This window comes from Crocuta crocuta, unplaced genomic scaffold, assembly GCF_008692635.1.
Source record: "Crocuta crocuta isolate KB4526 unplaced genomic scaffold, BGI_CrCroc_1.0 scaffold396, whole genome shotgun sequence".
Taxonomy (NCBI): domain Eukaryota; kingdom Metazoa; phylum Chordata; class Mammalia; order Carnivora; family Hyaenidae; genus Crocuta; species Crocuta crocuta.
Window position 1 is genome coordinate 865,769 of NW_027533259.1, and position 21,651 is coordinate 887,419.

A 21,651-nucleotide genomic window follows, 5' to 3' on the forward strand; every position below is an offset into this window, starting at 1 on the left:
TTAGAGGTAGTTTTTGTATAGTTGTGGTCTACTTCTGTTCCAAATTCTTGGTTTCTTCCATTTTCTTTAATTTTTTGTCTTTCAAAGGAAAATTGGTTTTACTAGCATCTTTCTGTACCTTTTTTCCCATTTTTTGGTAGTCATCATCATCCTTTTTTCTTTCATTTTGTATATGTATTTGCATTTTTCTTTTTCTTTCCATTCTAGATTGTTGACAATGAGCCGACATCAAATGTGGATTCTTTTTTTTTTTTTTAATTTAGTTATGTAGTCTCTAAGTGGGCCTCAAACTCATGACCCCCAAGATCAAGAGTCACGTGCTCCACCAACTGAGCCTGCCAGGTGCCCTTCAAATGTGGATTCTTAACCTTTAGTTCAACCTTGTTATTACTCTGCTGTAGATGCTTCTGTAGTTGGGTTTCTTGCTAATGAAGCTTTGGAGAACCTTAGAATATTAATTTTCTGCTCATTTATGTTCATTATGAGTATGTTTACTAAGTTCCTTAGCATGTTAATTATAGCACTTCCATATATAGTTAATGTAAGAAAATTTTTATCCTTATTTTACCAAGAGCATCAAGTAAGATCAAATTAGGTAAACGTATTTACTTTGATTGCCACATGTTAGCCCTCTGGCAAGCTGCTCTGTCCTGGGAGGTGTGCAAGCTGCTCTGTCCTGGGAGGTGCGCATGGCTTCTGTGACTTGCCCTCATTACATTGTGTGTGGGCTGCTGAAATATAATCTGTGTTGTTTAAATTGTGGCAAAATACACATAACATGTAACATCATCTCCAGTTTTAAGCGTACAGTTCAGGAGCGCCAAGTACATTCCACTGTTGTAGAACCAATATGCAGAACTCTATCTAATCTTGCAAAACTAAACCTTTATAACCTATTAAACAACTCTACATCCCCCCTTGCCTTTTTTTAAAAATATGATACGAGTATGCATTCCTGTCAGTAAATGTATTTATGCACTATTTTTATTTAATCAGATTTTTTTTTTAAGAATCATTTACATGAAACAAAGTTCAAGTGATGCAACTGTGGTATTCACTGAAAACAGCAAGTCTCCCTGCCCTGCCACGCATATTCTGTGTTAGAAGGAACCACCTTTCCTAGCTTCTGTTCATATTGTTTCAATGTATTATTTAATTTCTGTATCCAGGTATCTTCGTTCTGAGTTTTTTGCTAATATAAAAGTGCTGAGATAAGTATCCTTACAGCTAAAACTGTAAGCACTTCAGTTATTTTAAGATATACCCTGAAAGTAGTATTTCTGGGTTAAAGGGCATACATTTTTTTTAAGGTTTTTGATTCACACTCTCAAGTTCTACGCAGAAGTTTCGTGCTGTTTTTCTTTGCCACCAAACATATACACCAGCGTCAAAAAAAATTATTTTAATAAATGAGCTTCAGAGCCCTAGGAATAAAGTTAACTGTACCTGTTTGCTGAAACCCCCTTTATGGAAGTGATTGTTATTTCCTGCTCTCTCTTCCTTCCTTTAAGGTTCTCTTAAATGTTTTCTTGGAGCCTTAAAAATGGAGATGACGGAAGTGACTGGTGTGTCGCTGAAACGTGGATCTCTTGCTGTTGAAGATAATGACAGGGTGGCCCCAGCTGAGGAGGCAAAAAGACAGAAGATCTCGGACCATTGTCTGACCAAAAGTCAGGACGAGCTAGAGCGTGTCTCTCCGCCCAGTGCTGTAAATGTGCCTGAGCCACCTGAAGCTGTGAGTGCCAGGGAGGGAACAAAGAATTCTGATGAGCAGTTGGAAGAAGAGGAAGAGGAGGAGGAAGATGGCCTTTCTGAGGAGGGTGAGGAGGAGGAGGAAGCTGAGAGTTTTGCAGACATGATGAAGCACGGCCTCACTGAACTTGATGTTGGCATCACCAAGTTTGTAAGTTCTCATCAGGGATTCTCAGGCATCTTGAAAGAAAGGTATGTTTCACTTATGTGTCCAGTTATTTTCGTTCTGTTTGTTTTCCTGTTTTTTTTTTTTAATTTAAATTCTAGTTAGTTAACATACAGTACAGTATTGGTTTCGAGAGTAGAATTCAGTAATTCATCACTTACGTACAACACCCACTGCTCATCATTACAAGTGCCAATTCTTAATACCCTTCACCAATGTAGCCCACTCCTCCCTCCATTAACCCTCAGTTCTCTATCGTTAAGATAGATTTGTTTCCCTCTTTTCTCCCCCCCACCTTTTGTTCATCTGTTTGTTTCTTAAATTCCACCTAAGAGTGAAATCATATGGTATTTGCCTTTCTCTGATTGATTTATTTTGCTTAGTGTAATACATTGGAGCTCCATCCGAGTGAATTGTCATTGGAAATGGCAAGGTTTCATTCTTTTTTTTTCTTTTTTAAATATATTTTTTTTTAATTTCTAGGAGAGAGAGAGAGAGAGAGAGAGACAGCGTGAGCAGGGGAGAGTCAGAGAGAGAGGGAGACACAGACTCTGAAACAGGCTCCAGGCTCTGAGCTGGCAGTCAGCACATAGCCCGACGTGGGGCTCGAACCCACAAACCCACAGATCATGACCTAAGCGAAAGTTGGACGCCTAACCGACTAAGCCACCCAGACGTCCCAAGGTTTCATTCTTTTTGATGGCTGAGTAATACTTCCTTGTGTATATCTACCATATCTTCTATATCTGTTCTTCAGTTAATTGACATTTGGGCTCTCTCCATAATTTGGTGTTCTATTCCTTCTTTTCTTTAGAAATAAATTAGCAAGGGGCATGTGGGTGGCTCACTCAGTTAAGCGTCCAACTTCGGCTCAGGTCATGATCTCACAGTTTGTGAGTTTGAGCCCCACGTCAGGCTCTGCACTGACAGCTGAGAGCCCGGAGCCTACTTTGGATTCTGTGTCTCTGTCTCTTCTCTCTGCCTCTCCCTTGCTCACACTCTGTCTCTTTCAAAACTAAAAAAGGAGAAAGAAATCAGCAATATGTTCTGTTTAGCTTTCTATCCCCAAGAATTATTTACTGATGATCACAAAGGAATAGGATGGAGGAGAGCTGCCTAAATGAGCAGATGGAGCCATTTCAAGATAAAATGAGTAAATAAAAAATAGTTTTTGGGGCGCCTGGGTGGCTTAGTCGGTTGAGCGTCTGACTTTCACTTAGGTCATGATCTCGCGGTTCGTGGGTTCGAGCCCCGCATCGGGCTCTGTGCTGACTGCCAGCTCAGAGCCTGGAGCCTGTTTCAGAGTCTGTGACTCCTTCTCTCTCTGACCCTCTCCTGCTCACGCTGTCTCTCTCTCTCTCTCTCCTAGAAATAAATAAAACATTAAAAAAAAAAAGTTTTTGTGTCAGTCAGTGCTGTTCACTTCTTTAAAAGAAATTATTTTAAATGGTTTTAAGTTTTCTCTTGAATTGGTCTTAAAATCTTAAACCCTTAACTCTTTGACCTGAATGTGCCACATCTACAATTAAAAGAAGGTGGTCTTTGGAGCCAGAGGAATCTGGGTGTGAATCTAGACTGGTCACTCACTGTGTTTACTTAACTCCTCAGAGCCTGGTATCCACATCCAGAAAATGGGTCCTAATACTACCTTGGGGTTTTTGAGAGGGTTTTAAATAAGGTATGTAGAATATTTAGCGTAAAGGTAAGCTGCAGGGTGGTTCATGGTAGATTTACTGTGTTCTGACTTTTTTTAATGTTTTTATTTTTGAGGTGGGGGGGGGCAGATAGAGAATCCGAAACAACTTTGTACTGTCAGTGCAAAGCACCGGGCTCGAACTCACAAACCTTGAGATTACAACCTAAGCCAAAGTCTGCTGCTCAACTGACTGAGTGACCCAGGCACCCTGACTGGGTTCTGATTGAATTAACCATGCCATGTTTTATGATTCACTTTAGTATGGACTGTTTCTATAATCAATAGGGTAACGTTGATAAGCTTTGATTTATGCATTTCTCTGAAAGAATATTCTAGAAGCTCACAAGGTCTTTACCTTACATTCTAATACAAAGCCAAGCTGTGGTGTAGCATTCTTTAAGAAACCAGAAAAAAATAACTCCATATGAACGTAGTAATGAAGATTATTTTAAAAAATCCTGTTTTGGGGACGCTTGGGTAGCTCAGTCAGTTGAGTGTCTGACCCTTGATCTCAGCTCAGGTCATGATCANGCCTATTTAAGATCTCTCTCTCTCCCCTCTCCCCTGATTGGAAGTATGCTCTCTCTCAGGGCACCTGGGTGGCTCAGTCAGTTAAGCGTCCAACTTTAGCTCAGGTCATAATCTCACGGTTCGTGGATTCGGGCCCCGCATCAGGCTCTGTGCTGACAGCCAGCTCAGAGCCTGGAGCCTGTTTCAGATTCTGTGTCTCCCTCTCTCTCTGACCCTCCCCTGTTCACACTGTCTCTCTCTCTCAGAAATAAATAAAACATTAAAAAAAAATTTAAAAAGGAACTATGCTTCCTCTCAAAAAACAACCCTGAATTTTTTTTTAAAAAATGTACAACAGTAAGGCTTAATGTTGATAAACGTCCTTAAATTAATCAAAAGCAAAATGTTCATGCTGTGAAAGTTTGTGTTTTCTTTTCATCAGATACTCTGACTTCGTTGTTCACGAAATAGGAAAAGATGGACAGATCAGCCACTTGAATGACTTGTCCGTCCCAGTGGATGAGGAGGTGAGAGTGGCTTCCTGGCAAAAACCACCTTCTGTACAAACTAGCGTTTCTGAGAGGCCCTGGGTTAGGGAGCTCTAACAGCATTGAATTCTGTGTGTGACTCACTGGGGGTTTTGTGGTTATTTTCAAGGACCCATCAGAAGACATATTTACGGTTTTGACAGCTGAAGAAAAGCAGCGTTTAGAAGAACTCCAGCTTTTTAAAAATAAGGAAACCAGTGTTGCCATCGAGGTAAGTAGCACAATAACATACATTTTAGGGTTTTCATTGCTTCTTTTTGGGTGAAAGTCTATAAGCGTCCATTAGAAAAATTATAGTAGTTGACAAAAGAATGACTTTGCTCTCTTTGACCTAAAAGAGCATTACACTGAAAGTGTTTTTATAGGTGGCAAATGACCAGTATCCAGATAAACTATAGCAAAGAAACAGTTATGTTTTTATTGTAAGAAAATTTTATATGACCACAAATCAACAAAGAAATGTGTTCTTTGGTGGGGCACCTGGGTGGCTCAGTCAGTTAAGTGTCTGACTTCAGCTCAAGTCATGATCTCATTGTTTGTGGGTTTGAGCCCTGAGTTGGGCTCTGTGCCAACAGCTCAGAGCCTGGATCCTGCTTTGAATTCTTTCTCTCTCTCTCAAAAATAAATAAACATTAAAAATTTTTAAAAAAATTTTTAAAGTGTTCAGACCACTCTGAACAGTCTCACATAGCGTCTGTAGCCAAAGGACTGCCACAGTCTGACAGATGTGTGGCCTGATAGGGAGGCCCCGGCCCTGCCTCCAGCAGCCTCTGGCTGTCAGGTAGGTCTTTGGAGGGAGAGGGTTTGGGAAAGAGGTAAGGGAACATTTCTTTGGTCAACTTGAGTCGGCTTCTGCTACTGAAGGAAAGGCGATTTAGCTACTAAATGGGATAATAGATGCTTATTGAAAAGCTTTTGTTACAAAAATTTTATTCTCGATTAGTGCTGTCCAGTAGGATTATGTGATCCATGCTTGTAATTTTAAATCTAAAAACTTAAAAAGGAAGAGGTGAAATTAGGGGCACCTGGGGGTCTCAGTCCACCAACTGTGAGATTATGACCTGAGCCGAGATCAAGAGTCAGATGTGTAACCAACTGAGCCATCCAGATGTCCCCCAACATTTGTTTAAATGCAATAAATGAAATAGAAAATGACAGTGTATTATACACATTAAGGATAAATGTTATTTTGTAAAATTAAAAAAAAATTTTTTTAAATTAATTTATTATTTATTTTGAGATAGAGAGCATAAGCAGGGGCTGGGCAGAGAGAGAAAGAGAAAGAGAGAGAATCTGAAGCAGACTCCGTGCTTGAACCCACAAACCGTGAGATCATGACCTGAGCTGAAATCAAAAGTGAGATACTTAACCTACTGAGCCAGCCAGGCACCCCTCTATGTTTCTAGTAAGGCAGTTGCACATGTTTCTGACTGTTGACTCCAGATGTGAAATGTGTGTGAGACACATTCAAAAATTGAATAACAGTTCCTTAAATGATAAGTTTTTTTTTTTTAAAGCTTTTTATTTCTTTTTTTTTTTTTTTTTTATTTTTTTTTTTTTGGGGTGGGGAAGAACAAGGNGGCAGTTAGCACAGACCCCGACACGGGGCTCGAACCCACGAACCTCGAGATCATGACCTAAGCGAAAGTCGCTTAACCGACTAAGCCACCCAGGCGCCCCTTAAATGATAAGTTTACATTTTTTGGTGTTGATTTTTTTTCTTTATCACGAACACACTAGAACACCATTATAAAATAATCTAATATAGAATAGAATTCATTGTGAAGCAGTTGTAGATTGGAGTATTCAAGGGAATTGAGTTTCCAGTATCCCAAAGGGCACTGCTTGCCTCCATTTGCCTCTGTGAGCCCTGAGGCCTTTGCCCAGCAGAGTCCCTGAGCTGGGATATCTGCAGTGGGTGGCTCTGTCGCCCTCCAGCTGTATGGCTTTAGATCCTTCTCTCAGCCTCGTTTTCCTGATCTCCAAGTAGGTATACTGATAGTACGATAGGGAGATGATAAGGATTAAATAAGATAGTGACTCTGAAGTTCCTGGTACAGTGCCTGGCAGAGAATCCTGCTCCGTGAACAGGCTCTTTTGATTTGTGGTATTATGAAGCTCTGAAAGATTGTTGAAGGGGCACCTGGTGGCTCAGTCAGTTAAGCATCCAACTTTGGCCCGGGTCATGGTCTCACAGTTTGTGAATTCGAGCCCCACATCGGGCTCTGTGCTGACAGCTCAGAGCCTGGAGCCTGCTTGGGATTGTGTTTCCCTCTCTCTCTGCCCTCCTCACCTTGCCCTCTTGTCTGTATCTCTCAAAAGTAAATAAACGTTAAAAAATAATAAAATAAGGGGCGCCTGGGTGGCTTATTCGGTTAAGCGTCCGACTTTCGCTTAGGTCCTGATCTCGCGGTTCGTGGGTTCGAGCCCCGCGTCGGGCTCTGTGCTGACTGCTAGCTCAGAGCCTGGAGCCTGTTTCAGTCTGTGACTCCCTCTCTCTCTGACCCTTCCCTGCTCAAGCTGTCTCTCTCTCTCTCTCCTAGAAATAAATAAAACATTTAAAAAAAAAAAATAAGATTGTTGAAATCATACCCATGTACTTCTGTTACTTTGCATAGTTGATGACACGACTAGTGATTTTACAAATTCATCAGTAGTATTTCCCCGTTTAATATTTGTTAAATCAGCAGTAACATGATTTGTTTTTAATAGGTCGTTGAGGACACCAAAGAGAAAAGAACGGTCATCCATCAAGCGATTAAATCTCTGTTTCCAGGATTAGAGACAAAAACAGAGGACAGAGAGGGGAAGAAATACATCGTAGCCTACCATGCGGCTGGGAAAAAGGCGCTGGCAAGTAAGTGTGCACATGACGTGGCATTTCCTCTGTCTCCCGGTCACCAGTGGCATCTCGCTTCTCGTGTTCCTTGCCTGTTCATGTTCAAGGGCTACTTTGCTATTACGCAGAACAGGATATCAGTCATGTCGTTCCTTCAGAGAAGGTGCATAGTATCATTTCAGATGCCCGTGCAGTCTACAGACTGTCTGGTAGGGGGCATTAGGCCTCTGATGTGAGCGAAGATTTGCTACAGTTACCATGGTGCCCAAGAGACAGTCTTAGCAATTTAATATGTTCCCTGGAGAGCAGAGTGGGCTCAGTGGCAATTCAAGAAGAAAATGGAAGGATGTTGCTCATTCTGTATTCTTAATGGAGGAGAGAAAGCTTTCAGATGAACAAGAATTCCCAGTGGCACATCAGAAGAGCTGTTGCTTTCCAACCCCAAGTTCCTTCTTCACTCACACACACAAACATGGACACACGGCAGAGTGGCCCTCCACCCAGTCTCTTCTTTTTTTGCATATCATTCATGTGAAATGGGTGTGTGTCAGTGAATTTCTTTGATGTTTATGCTCACATATGTTTTCTGTAGCCGTATATACCTGCATATAACCTTAAGAAGATTAATTTTTCTTCTTTACCTGCCATGTCAGCAGATACAATTCTAATGGAAATTACAGTGGGAAAAAGATACTTCCTCACCCTCAGTTCCTACCAGTGATGGCTTCTATTAGTGAAGAGTTGTTTCTAGGTAAATTTGTTAGAGCAGAACTCCAGGACTATGTAACAAAAGACTGTTGGTGCAGTTAGTGCTTTGTGGATGTTCTCGTAGGTTAATGCTGTGAATGGATGGAGCCTTAATTGTTTACAAAGTATGATTTTAGTGAAATGGGGGGGGGGTGTATAACAAATGGGAGCAGAGTCAGGTTTAGTTAGCTGTGCCTGCAAAAATTATGTAGTCAATTCGGTCAGTCTGGATAGTGATGCAGAAATCAGAAATCTTGAGCATCTGGGGAAGAGAAGCTGGCCATCGGAGGTCACTTCTCAGTGGGGACCAGAAAGGAAATAAGATGATGTGTTCTGGAACAGCTGAGGGCATGATTGCTAATCGCCTCTCAACCCACAGACGAATGGCTTGGCTACTGTATGTTTCTTTGATGTCTGAGTCACAGTGTAAAATAGTACCTTAGCAGGACTTTTTCCAGCCAGGGTTCTTCAGGAGAGTTAAACCTCATGGAGAATGATTTGAGTGACTGTTTTGCATTCTCCCAGGATTGGCAGATAGCTAGCAACTATTCTAGATGTGGAGGAGAGAGGGTGACTTACTGCAGCATTCAGTCTTAATTGTCTCAAGGAACCCAGGCTGAGAACGGCTGTAAGGAGATGTCCCTTGCAGAGAGGCAGTCCACATCGGTCATCCAGCCTCTTTCAAAGGCAAGAAGAAAAGACAAGATTTTATTCTGCGGAGTATGGTCATAAGGAAACAGATTGGCAAAGCCTGTATTTTGTTTTTTGACGGCTGCTTCTTGGAAATGATCTTTGTTTCTTAGAAGATGCCAGGCTTTGTGATCGGCAGGGAGGGATGTTAGGGCATTTGCAGGTCACTATGGACCTTACGGTTTTCCCACCCTTTCGCCTCAAGTGAGTGGTGCCAGATCTCTCATGTTCTGTCTTTATCCGCATTTTCTTAGCTTATGGCCACACCCACCTTCCTTTTTCTTTCCCAAATACAAAATTTCCTTCAGATTTTTCAAGTGAGGTGCTGAGCATGTATGACATGAACCCTTGCCCTTACACATCTTCAATAAAATATTAATTTCTCAGTTTAAGAAGAAGCACGAAGCCAGGTCAAATTGGATCGTCGCTTGTAAAGAGATCTAAGCCTCTTGGGCTTGAGATGTGGCATTTGGTCAGAGATGGACTAGAGGTCAGAACTGTTGTCTCCTGCCGCCTCCTAGACCCAGACAGGCCCTGGAGAGCCTGCGTTCACCTCTTGCAGATCTAGCTCCCCCCACCCCCAAACCAAGAATATCATAGTTAAATACCATTGGAAAAGTAGAGAGAGCTGGGATGCAGAGACTGTTCTTGCCCCTGCAAATAGGATCCACTGCCAGTGACAGCTTGTCCTCTTGAGCTACCTTGCCTAGCATTTGAACGATTAACTTTTATTTTTATTAATTAATTTATTTGTTTTGAGAAAGAGAGCACTAACAGAGGAGGGGCAAAAAGAGGGGGAAAGAGAGAATCCCAATGTGGGGCTTGATCTCACAGTTGGTGAAATCATAACCTGAACCAAAATCAGGGGTTGGATGCTTGACCAACTGAGCCACTCAGGTGTGCCCCTGAATGAATTAGCTTTTAAAGCTTCATTGCAAAGAAAAGTTTATAGTGTTTTTGGCACTCCTTCCCTACCATACCCTGATATAAATTGTTATATATATTATCCAGCAGATTTGCAGTATTCTTACTTAAACTCTTCTCAGGTAGAGCCTCCATGCACCCTGAAACATGGGCATGGTGGATTCTAAATCATGGTGCCCAAACACTGCAGATTGCCAGCTGTTCTAACTCAGAGGTTATTTTGTTTGTTAATCCAGTCAGGTAGACAGGGTGTCTTGATTCACCTACCAAAACAACTTATGGTATTTTTCTGAAAATATTATTATAAATCATGTAATCAGGGAAATTAACTTATATTTTGAGATACGTAGTATATATTCCAGATGCCTCTAAGAATTTTTTTTCAAAGACTTAAGTAAAAGAAAAAGGAAAAATCTGCCACATGATATATAGAGGTTCTCCATACTTAGGGAAATGAATGGTTCCCAGCAGGGACACTGGATGTAGGCATCCACAGAGACCAGCGGGTGGAAGAGCCAGACAGATAAAAAGGAAACTCTCTGGGAAACTCTCTGGTGGTATGGAATCCCCAAGAAGAGTGACTGCCAATAACTGAAGGGATGAGCAGTGAAAAATATTACAGATGGGTTCAGCAAGATAAGACTTCTGAAATATATCCATCAGTTTTTAGCAACATAGAAATCATTGGTGTGTTGACTGTAGCAGCTCTAGCGGAATATGACTGGAAACCAGGTTATATAGTGAGTTGAGATATAAGGCAATAAACACATACTGCTTTTTTATTTTTATTTTTTTTTTTAAATTTTTATTTATTTCTAGGAGAGAGAGAGAGAGACAGCGTGAGCAGGGGAGGGTCAGAGAGAGAGGGAGACACAGACTCTGAAACAAGCTCCAGGCTCTGAGCTGGCAGTCAGCACAGAGCCCGACGCGGGGCTCGAACCCACGAACCGCGAGATCATGACCTAAGCAAAAGTCGGACGCTTAACCGACTAAGCCACCCAGGCGCCCCTGCTTTTTTATTTTTATTTATTTATTTTTCAAAGTTTATTTTGAGAGAGAGCACACATGGGATATTTATTTTGAGGGAGAGCACACATGTGAGCAGAGGAGAGGCAGGAGTAGGAGAGAGAGAATCCCAAGCCGACTCTGAGCTCAGCAGGAGGCCTGATGTGGGGCTGAACTCGTGAACTATGAGATCTATACCTGAGCCAAAACTGAAACTCGGACACTTAACTGACTGAGTCACGCTGGCACCCCCAGACTGCTTTCTTAAATAAGCTGGGGCTCCTGGGTGGTTCAGTCCGTTAAGTGTCTGATTTCAGCTCAGGTCATGATCTCATGGTTCGTGTGTTGAGCCCTACATCAGGCTCTGTGCTGACAGCTCAGAGCCTGGAGCCTGCTTCATATTCTGTGTCTCCTTCTCTCTCTCTGCCCCTCCCCAACTCGTGTGCATATGCATGCGCGCGCGCCTTCTCTCTCTCTCTCTCTCAAAAATAAACTTTAAAAAACATTTTTTTAAAAATAAAATAAGCTGTAAAGAGGGACACCTGGCTGACTCAGTCAGAGGAGCATGCAGCTCTCCATCTTGGGGTTGTGAGTTTGAGCCCCACATTGGGTGCAGAGGTTACATACATACACACATACATACATACATACATAATTTTTAAAAAGCCTGTAAGGAGAAAAAGAAAGGAAAGCAGCATGGTTAAGGAGGAGGCATGGGTTTGACTTTTTTTTTTTTAATTGAGAGAGGGCACAAGTGAGCGAGGGCAAAGAGAATCCCATGAAGGGCAGAGAGACGGAGAGAGAGAGAGAAGCAGGACTTGTGCCTACCTGATCAGGACTCGAACTCATGAACCGTGAGATCATGACCTGAGCCAAAGTCAGATGCTTACTGACTGAGTCACTCAGGTGCCCAGGTTTGACTTTTAAAATGAAGAGTCGTGGGCACATTGGTATCCTGAAGGGAAAGAGCCAGGGGAGAGGCAGGCAGAAGTTATGTCAGGAGAGTGATAGTGGGTGGAGCCGGATCCGAAGGGTGCTGCAAGGTCGGTGTGCAGGGGTGCAGTCATGGAAATGGCCTCGAATAAGGAGGAAAAGAATGTTCTGCATGCTGCCCCATCCAGTCACCTTTCTTGAACTACATTTTTCCTTCCTTATTCATGAGGATTGCTCCTCCGTACATGAATCTTCCTGAATATGATTTCTTCTGCTGGCTTCTATTTCTGCTGTACTGAGGCTGCCGTATCAGATCATCAGAAGGTTGCTTCCTGTGATCTCAGCCTGAGAATTTTTTGCATTCGAATTTTAAATCAGAGTGTCTCCAAAAAAACTGAAAGTTATTTTAAATTCTCTTAAATTACAAAGCTACTCACATCCTACTTCGTGTTCTAAGGATTCAAAGTTTTAGAAAGTCAAATCACTCAAAATAAGTTGAAACTCATTGATTTTTCCGTTATTCAAAATATTCCCAGTTAACTAATGCATATGCTTGCTATTTTGTATACTGAGTGCACTTAGAAAAAGAACCCTTGTGTCTGCTTTTGACAGAGGAGATACTTGTATGCATGCTCAGTGCTTGGTTCTGCTAATAAAAGATGCATGTGTGTGAGCCAAACTCATAGTCGGTTGTCATGGTCTCCCTCAAGGTGTAATAGCATTTAGTTTTTTCGCCTTGTGGCTTCATTTATTTTTCGCCATTATAGTTGTCTGTGAATGTTCTGAAGGGGTCATTAAGGAAGAGTATAGCTACAATTCATCAATTTTCATCACAAGGTTTTATTAACTTTTTATTATGGACATTTTCAGAAAGTTGCACAAAGTAGTATTGAACCACTGTGTACCCCCATCAACCCTCGTCAAGATTATTATATTAACATTCTCTTATTTTTGTTTGATCTTTTCTTCCCACTTATTTTTTCTTGTGAAGTGTTTTAAAGAAAATTCTACATAGCACTTCATTTCACTTGTCGATACTTCAGTATGTATTTAGCAGCTAAGGACTAAAACCTCAGACCATATCACATCCAACATAAGGAACAATAATTTAATATCTAGTACCCAGAGCACGTTCGGTTTTTCCCTGTCTCAAAAATGTCTTTTACATACAGATAGCTTGTCAAATAACGATAGAAACAACGTCCAAACATTTCATTCAATAGACAAGTCTCTTAAGTCATCTCAAATCCCTTTTAATTTATCAGTTCTAGAGAACTGTTTTCTATAATGATTCTTCAAATTTTTTTCAAATAAGAAAGTTTTTATAATTCACTGCAGGAAACTCATGAAACCCAGAAAAACACAACAGTAATTACATGCAGTGTCACCACCAAAAGATAATCATAGGTAGCACTTTGTGAAAACAAGTCTCTAGATGCAGAAGCACTTTGTATTCAGCCTTTCTTAAGTTTTTATTTGAATTCCAGTCTGTTGACATACAGTGTAATACTAGTTTCAGGTATACGATATATCATATTCAGTTTTAAGCCTTCTGCTACATACCACGAGTATAGACAGTGTACCCTTGCAGCTTTGGGGATGCACTGACATGCCATTGTGAGGAGGTGAGGAGACTGAGCCAGGGAGGCTTGTCCCTGTAGGTGAGTTTTCTCCTCGTTCACCATGTGCCTCTGCGACATTCCATTGTTAATGTCTGAATGGCTGTTCACCACCACACGACTAGCAGGTGCCGTAGCAGACCTCGGTAACCTGTCCATGCGATCATTTGCATGTTCACCTCTAAAGCACTTTAACAGTATTATGAATTAAACATTGCTCTCTTGTGCTCTTTATGCTATGCATTTGGACAGAGGTCAGAACTGCAGCAGGTAAGAGTGGTTGGTGTTTCATGTAGATAAAATGAAATGCCAATGATTTTTCTCCCAAGTGCTAAGTATAGACAGTTTTGCTTCACTGTAGTGAGCTGGAAGGAAAGCCAAAAATAATACTCTTATTCACAATTTTCCGAGGATGAGTTCTGAGGAATTCACACCAGGAGGCAAAGAAATCCTTTTTTTCTCCAAGACAGAAAAGAGTCACATTCGTATTTATCAGAAAGGAAAAGCCAATCGCCAAGCATATGTGCTGTGGCGGTTTTCCGAGATGATTTATTGATTCGTTTGTTCTTTAGATTGTAGCATAAATCACTGGCCTATCAGGAATGCTTTTAGCCTTGACAAAGCCAAGTGTCTTAGCAACTTCAGTGCTGGGAGTTTCTTATCTCTGTGAAGAGGAAGGATTCATGGGTTCTTGCTAAAGAATTCTTTAGGGACAAAGACAAAGGAACATTTTTAAAAGAAGACGACTCTTAGGGATTGTATGAAATATTTTTTCATAGTTTTTCTTTCACGGAGTTAACAAATCAAGTGAATTAGATGTGTTCAAGTAACAGTTGCAGCTGTTTGTTGCTCCAGACCCACAAATATTATCATACCGTGTCTGAAAGTGTGGTTGTAGCTTACATATTTTTCCCAAAATACGTTGATTTTCAAAATCAAAGTTTAAATCCTAATATTTTTTTAAAAAAATCTGTCTCTAGATTACAGTATAGTTAAAATGTTCATTTAAAAGACTATTTTTGAAAGTTCTCCAAGGACTGGACAGATTTGTCAGTGTTCAAAAAGTTGAACAAAGTAACTGTTGTCCAGAAGTTAACATTTAACCTGGCTTCATTTTTAAAGTTTCCTTTTCCCCAAGAATAATTACCTATTTTGTTTTGAATGCCAGCTGCTCTCTGTGTCAGGTAAACCTTTGTAAACCACCTAGTATTAACTAAACTTTTGTGACCGAAGTGGCCTTTGGAAAATTTGAACCTGTCACTGAGGCAATTTCTCACAATCTTTATCGTATCCCTGAGGAGGCGTCCAGCCTGGGTGTGTGAACACCTGATCGAGGATACAGAGCAGGGTGTATAGATTCCGCCAGGAGTGCTGTTTCCCTCTGGACTGTGTGTGTTCTAGAAAGCCAGTACCCACCTAGAAGCCATTGTGTTTCTCTGTGTGAGGATTGCTGGTTAGTCTGACTCATTTATCACACAACCTGCCTTTCAGCTTTTGATTGTAAGTACAGACAGATAATGTTGCATACCCAATCACAGGAAGTATAAGCCCTGTAGTCTGCACAACTGTAACCACTCAACCTGTATTTCTTGTCAGACAAGGTCTGACTTCTCAGAGTTTCTCTGGTGGAAAATGAGCTTGTGGGTTTCAGAAGGAAAAACTTAGATCATTTTTATTATGGTGCATATAATATTTACTTTTTTGTCTTTAAGATCCAAGAAAACATTCTTGGCCAAAATCTAGGGGAAGTTACTGCCACTTTGTACTGTACAAGGAAAACAAAGACACCATGGATGCTATTAATGTACTGTCCAAATATTTACGGTGAGTGTCTTGTTGTGCCCATACAAAATCCTCTTATCATGCTAATGAAAAAGGAGCGGGAAAATAGGCAAACGGATAGCAAATGTGCCTCCCAGTTATAGTTTCCTTAGACAGTAGGGTGAATTCTTTTAACCTTCTTGCAGGTTGCCAATGATCCCAGGTGGAAATTCTTTATGTAAGTAGTTCACATAGAGCTGAGTGTTACTGGTCCATCCGGCTGAAAGTAAAAATAAACCTGCTCTCCCGAAAGCTCCCACTTTGATGTGTTTGCAGGAATTTGCTTTACTAGACTGTAAACTCTTAATTTTTGGAGATTGACTAGATTGAAAACCTGAAACCAGTCGGAGTGGCTCAGAGGAGTGCAGATGTAGCAGAGATGCAGGCTCTGAGGATGCACCAGTGCCGGAGGAGTTTTCTTCAGTCATGGGTATAGACATGCAGCAAATCCACGTGCAGTGGACCTTTACTTTCTGCTACATAGTGAACCCATTTTACACACGGTACCCAGTGTGCTGTGGCTGCCATAACAAAATACCACAGACTGGCGGCTTAAATAACAGAAATGAATTTTCTCACAGCTCTGGAGATGAGAAGTCCCAGGATCAAGGTGTTGGCAAGTTTGGTTTTTCTCTGAGGCCTCTCTTTGGCTTACAGATGGCTCACTGTCTCTCCATGACCTGCCACAGTCTTCCCTCTGTGCGTGTGTGTCCCTGGAGTCTGTGGTCAAATTTCTCTTCTTTTTAGAACACCAGTCAGCTTGGATTAGGGCCTACCCTGCCTGGCCTCATTTTACCTTAACCCCTTCTCTAAAGGGCCTATCTCCAAATACACTTACTGCTCTAAGGTGCTTGAGGTCAGGGCTTCCACATACGGATTTAAGGGGAAAATCATTCAGCCCATAGGACGCAGTACTCTGTAAGCGACATTTTATTTTACTCTAGTTGCTGGCTCTCTGGGAAAGAGTCAGTGGTGCCTGTCTGTACCTGAGCCTGGGAGACTAGACCACTGGGGGCAGCGGGGTGGGAGGGGTGGGCAGTTCCTCTGGGATTTGCAGTTGGGGAGTGCACTGAGTTCGAGAAGTTTTTCCTGTGGTTTTCCTTGTCATGTGGAATGGCTTCTATAAAATACTTCTTAATTAACGTAGTTACTTACACTTACACCAAATTATTCAGATCCCTGTTTTAACATTTGGCTTTCTTAATGCAAAGAAATAGCATATGTTTTTGGAGACTTCACATTACTATTAACTTTTTAAAAACTGAAGGTGTAAAGTGGTTACAGTGGTACGGTATCTGGAATGAATGGCTCTTTACCTTCACAGGTGTGTAATTAATCTAATGAATGGCCTGTGATCAGTTGGAAATGCATTGTGTCCTTATGGTTACTGGCCAGCAAGTCTTTGAATGACCTGTTACTCACTCAGAGCCACAAGTGTTCTAAGTCGGGCCCTGCTAAGAAAGGAGTTATTCAAGCGGCATTTTATTTTCTTGTATTTCATTTTAATATTAAATTGTGAGAAATACAGTTTCCTAATGGTGTGAAAGTTCATGTGTTTGTTTCTGTCTTACCAGAGTCAAACCAAACATATTCTCCTACATGGGAACCAAAGATAAACGGGCCATAACCGTTCAAGAGATTGCTGTTCTCAAGTAAGTGTAGAGTACATACTGGCTTTCGTTCTGTAGAAACCCTAGCACTGCCTTCCCAGGCCCTCAGCTTCACTGTGGGTTTACCTCTTCCCTCTTGAAACGGTGCCTCTGCTATGTAAAACCTCACTTTTCTTATCTTTCTATTCCAAAAACTCCTTTTTCTTTTTTTTTATCTGTATTTCCTAATGTTTTTACAGCAAACAGGTATCATTTGTGTGGTTTTTCAAAGGGTTTTTGTGGTAGAGCCAAGAGAATAAGTGCTTCTTTCTCTCCTTCCTCTCTTTTGTTCATTCATTATTAATACAAGTTATTTAAAATTTAATTACACAACAGTGAATGAGCTCTCTTGTTACACACTAGGGATATACAGATGAAAAGATGGTCTCTGCATTAGAAGCGATTACAATTTAATGGAGCAGGCAGACAAGTAAATCAGAACTTTATCACGATAAAGGCTAAGATGGCATTTGTTGGGAGCGTTAGGACAGACCTGACAACAAAGTGTGGGGCTCGTTGTGGGGGGTAGGCCAGGGAAAGCTTGCACAGAAAATGGGATGTACGAGTTTTCATCTAATCAGGGCTTTTCCACCTGCGCTGTCCACCTTTTGAAGTAGATAATTCCTTGTTGGGGGGACTGTCCTGTGCATCATCGGACGTTTAGCAGTGACCCTGGTCTCTACCACTAGATGCCAGCAGCATTCTCCCCCAACCCATTCCCTGACCCCCCAGCTGTGACAACCAGAAATGTCTCCAGATTTTGCCAAATGTCCCTTAAAGGGCAAAATCACCTTAGTCGAGAACCACTGGTCTAGATTCTAGAAGGAGGAGTAGGAGTTTCCTGGGGCCGTGGAGGGTCTGGGGTTGCTGGTTTGAACCAAGAAGACAGCTTGTGAAAAGACACTGGAAAAGAGTTGAAGGGCACAGCACATGGGGTACCTGGCAGGCACTTGAGTCTTGAGGAGCTAGCAAGAAGTAAGACTCAAGGGGGCGCCTGGGTGGCTTAGTCGGTTGAGCGTCTGACTTTCGCTTAGGTCATGATCTCGCGGTTCGTGGGTTCGAGCCCCGCGTCGGGCTCTGTGCTGACTGCCAGCTCAGAGCCTGGAGCCTGTTTCGGTCTGTGACTCCCTCTCTCTCTGACCCTCCCCTGCTCACACTGTCTGTCTCTCTCTCTCTCCTAGAAATAAATAAAACATAAAAAAAAAAAAAAAGAAGTAAGACTCAAGGGAAAGGCAGAATCCAGATCTTGAGGGGCCCTGTAGGTCATGGTGAGGATCTTGGACTTGACCGTGATCTAATAAACAGAGGGGATTGTGTATAGGGACAGCAATAGAGGTTGTGACTAGAGCAAGTGGGTGACCCTAAAGATCAGGGCTATTGCCATGTCCTAGGCTTGGGAGAACCGAGCTCTGAACCCAGCCAGATTAGTGAAAGGAAGTGGAAGAAATGAAGTCAAACAAATTCAGGCTTTCATCTTACGCACCCCCTGAGGTAAGGAGTGGTGGGAGGGAGAAATAAAGGGACAGGAGGTAACTTCTGAGGGTTCTTTGTATGTTCATTATCTTGAATGTGGCGATGGTTTCCTGAGCTTATACACTTGGTAAAACTTGTACATTTTGACTAGGTACAGCTTACCACAGGTTAATTATACTGTAATGAAAAGTAAAGTCATCTATACTTGCTGTTCTCACTTAAAATAAATACATCTATTTATTTGTAATTCCTGTATCTCTTCATAAAGAGAATTTGAGGTGGCATCTCCTCAAATTGTGCAGGGGACTGCACACCCCTGCAGTCTGCTTCTTTCCCACTATCCTGATTCACTTGAAATGATGTCGGGATTAAACATCCAGTTGCATCCTGCTGGATTTTCCAGTCCTTTTCCTCCTTGACCTTGGGTTGGAGGCAAGATGTAGTAGTAAAAGCACAGTAGGAATGTCTGCTCTCTGTGATTTTTCTGTGTGTGCCAGTGCTGTTGTGTGAAAGAGAGCAGCACAAGACACCTGAAGATGTTCCCACATGGTGGCCTGTTCACGTTCTTCCTGTGACACTCAGAACGCAGAGTCGTCTGCTGAGAGTAGAAGGGGCAGGAGTGGGGAAGGGAACTTGAAAAGAGGGTGAAGATTTGAAACCACCTTCGTGGGGAGTGGGCCAGTGGGCTTGCCAGAAACGGGGACCAGCAGTGACTTGAGGGCTAGGTTTTCCAATCCTCCATGGATGTGGGACGCAGAAGGTTCTCACCTTCCCTTAGATCCCTTTGGGATCTAAAATATTGTAGTCAATAAGTTAGTTTTGTTTTCATCACAGAAGGATGGGGTAGAAAATGAAAGTTCTGCCATAGTTGTACTCCCTCCGAGATCGCCTTGTTCACAGCTTGGTGTGGTTTTTTTGTGAGTGACTATTTTTTCATGTGAACCAAAATATTTTTATGAAATGTGTTCTCATGAACAGAAAATGGTGTACCTCTTTCCCCTTTAGTATGTAGCAAAAACTTAAATAGTTGGCGAATCCTAATTTATGAATTGTTACCCTGTTTGGGGATGTTGACATTGTTTCCCATTTTGCTATTATAAGCAATTCCACGACAGACATATTGGTAGCTAAATCTTGGCGCACATCTGTGAAAACTCCATTAAGATAAACTTAGCAGTGGAATTCTGGCTTAAAGGGAATGTGAAACTCTGGGTTTTGGGTTTTTGATAGCAAGGCCTAATTATCCACTGGAAAGGCCCTACCAACTCATCACCTCTATACTACTTCCCCAGAATCCTCCCTGACACAAGTTGTGATTAAAAAAATAATAATAATTTGCTAATTTGAAGGTCAAAACATGGTATCTCATTATTTTAGATTGCATTGCATGATGTGAAATCTTTGAATATTTGGAGTGAAGATATTTTCTCTCTCGTCCTGGTCAGCCACCAGGTGTCCTACTTGATCACAATGCTGCTCTGTCCCCATGGCTCTCTGCTGCTTTTATCATCTTCCTGTTGACTTAGTAAGAAGCCACATTAGACACCTCAGTGCTGGCCCCTGGAAAGCACATAGCACTTATCTCACGGATGCAGGCTACACCCTTGGTTTGCTTAATGGGTACACGGGGCCTGGCAGGTGGCCTTTCCCGTGAGAACTGGTGGACAGGATGAACCCTCTCTGCCACACAGGCGCTTTAATTATTGCTGAATCGCTCAATCCTGAGGATAAGCAGCACTGCTTTTCACCTTCGTGTAACTCTCCGGCCACCTCATCGTTTTCACAGGATCTTAGGCAGGAACAGCCTCATTCAGAATGATTTGTTTCTTTCCTTGCCTCTTCCTGCCAGTCTCCTTTCTGAGCCCCAGCCAGTTTCGCTGGCTTTGTTAATAAGGGTTGTTTATGCAACATGTTGCTTACGTTGGCTCCTGATGTTTAAGAGTGAGATTTTTAGTATTCCCAAGTTATTCACAGAATTCGCTATGAATTTACAAACCAGAGAGCTCTATCCACGATTGTCAAAATTACAGCTGTGAACAGTATCGTGAAGATACTGTCCATACCATTCCATCTCTTCTCAGGGAACTCCCATTCTTCAGCACGGAGTATAGCTCTTGCTTTCTCCTTTGCCAGTGGGATTCAGAAATATGTGTCTGCTGTATGTTTAAGAATAGGCAATAGAGGGGCACCTGGGTGGCTCAGTCAGTTAAGTGTCTGACTTTGGCTCAGGTCATGATCTCACTCTTCGTGAGTTCAAGCCCCACGTCGGGCTCTGTGCTGACAGCTCAGAGCCTGGAGCCTGCTTTGGATTTTGTGTCTTCCTCTTTCCCTGCCCCTCTTCCACTCACACCCTGTCTGTCTCTCTCTCTCTCTCAAAAATAAATAAAGATTTAAAAAAAATATTTTAAAGGATAGGCAGTAGAATGTGATGCAGCCATAAGAAGGAATGAAGTACTGATAGGTACTATAGCATGGGTGAATCTTTAAAACATGATGCTTAGTAAAAGAAGTCAGAAACAAAAGGCCACATGTGATCTGATTACATTTATATGAAATGTCCACATTAGGGAAATGTGTAGAGACAGAGTAGGTGAGGGCTTGCCACGGGCTGCAGCGAGAGGGAATGGGGTCAATAGGTGTAGGGTTTCTTTTGGAATCATGGAAATGTTCTGGGATTAGATAGTGGTAACAGTTGCATAACACTATGAATGTACTAAAAACCGCTGAACTTTATAATAGTTAAAATGATAAATTTTAGGGTTATATAAATTCTGTCTCAACTTTAAAAAGTGAGAAAACAACACAGCTGTCGGGCACGTCCATGGCCCTCAAGGGGTACTCTCAGAATCTCCCCAGAGCTGCCAAGTTGCCTTAAATGTTTTGTGTCTTTGTAGTAGTTACTGACGAAAGAGGAGTTCCATCCTTCTCTTCCTCACTCTGTGCATCCTAATCCCTCTGCCTCCTGAATTCTTTGGGATGCAGTTCCTGGGTTAGTTTATGCCTTGTGGTTCCAGCAAGTGTCCCCATCATTCACTCAATACCTCATGGAGCTACCGTCTAAACAGCTGGCCCAGGGGCGCCTGGGTGGCTTAGTCGGTTAAGCGTCCGACTTTCGCTTGGGTCATGATCTCGCGGTTCGTGGGTTCGAGCCCCGCGTCGGGCTCTGTGCTGACTGCCAGCTCAGAGCCTGGAGCCTGTTTCAGTCTGTGACTCCCTCTCTCTCTGACCCTCCCTTGTTCATGCTGTCTCTATCTCTCTCCTAGAAATAAATAAAAAAAA

General features: G+C 42.1%; 1 protein-coding gene across 2 annotated transcripts in view; it reads left to right on the forward strand.

Annotated features, from left to right (window-relative positions):
* The first annotated feature begins 1,516 nt into the window (after positions 1–1,516).
* PUS7 (pseudouridine synthase 7) overlaps positions 1,517–21,651 on the forward strand; it is a 46,774-nt gene continuing 26,639 nt past the window's right edge. For both annotated transcript variants that reach the window (XM_077746968.1, XM_077746969.1), the window contains exons 1-6: positions 1,517–1,944; positions 4,567–4,651; positions 4,782–4,883; positions 7,385–7,529; positions 15,142–15,253; positions 16,825–16,902. In XM_077746968.1, coding sequence (XP_077603094.1) covers positions 1,544–1,944; positions 4,567–4,651; positions 4,782–4,883; positions 7,385–7,529; positions 15,142–15,253; positions 16,825–16,902 — 923 coding nt within the window. In that variant the 5' untranslated portion in view covers positions 1,517–1,543. The remainder of the gene's footprint in view (positions 1,945–4,566; positions 4,652–4,781; positions 4,884–7,384; positions 7,530–15,141; positions 15,254–16,824; positions 16,903–21,651) is intronic.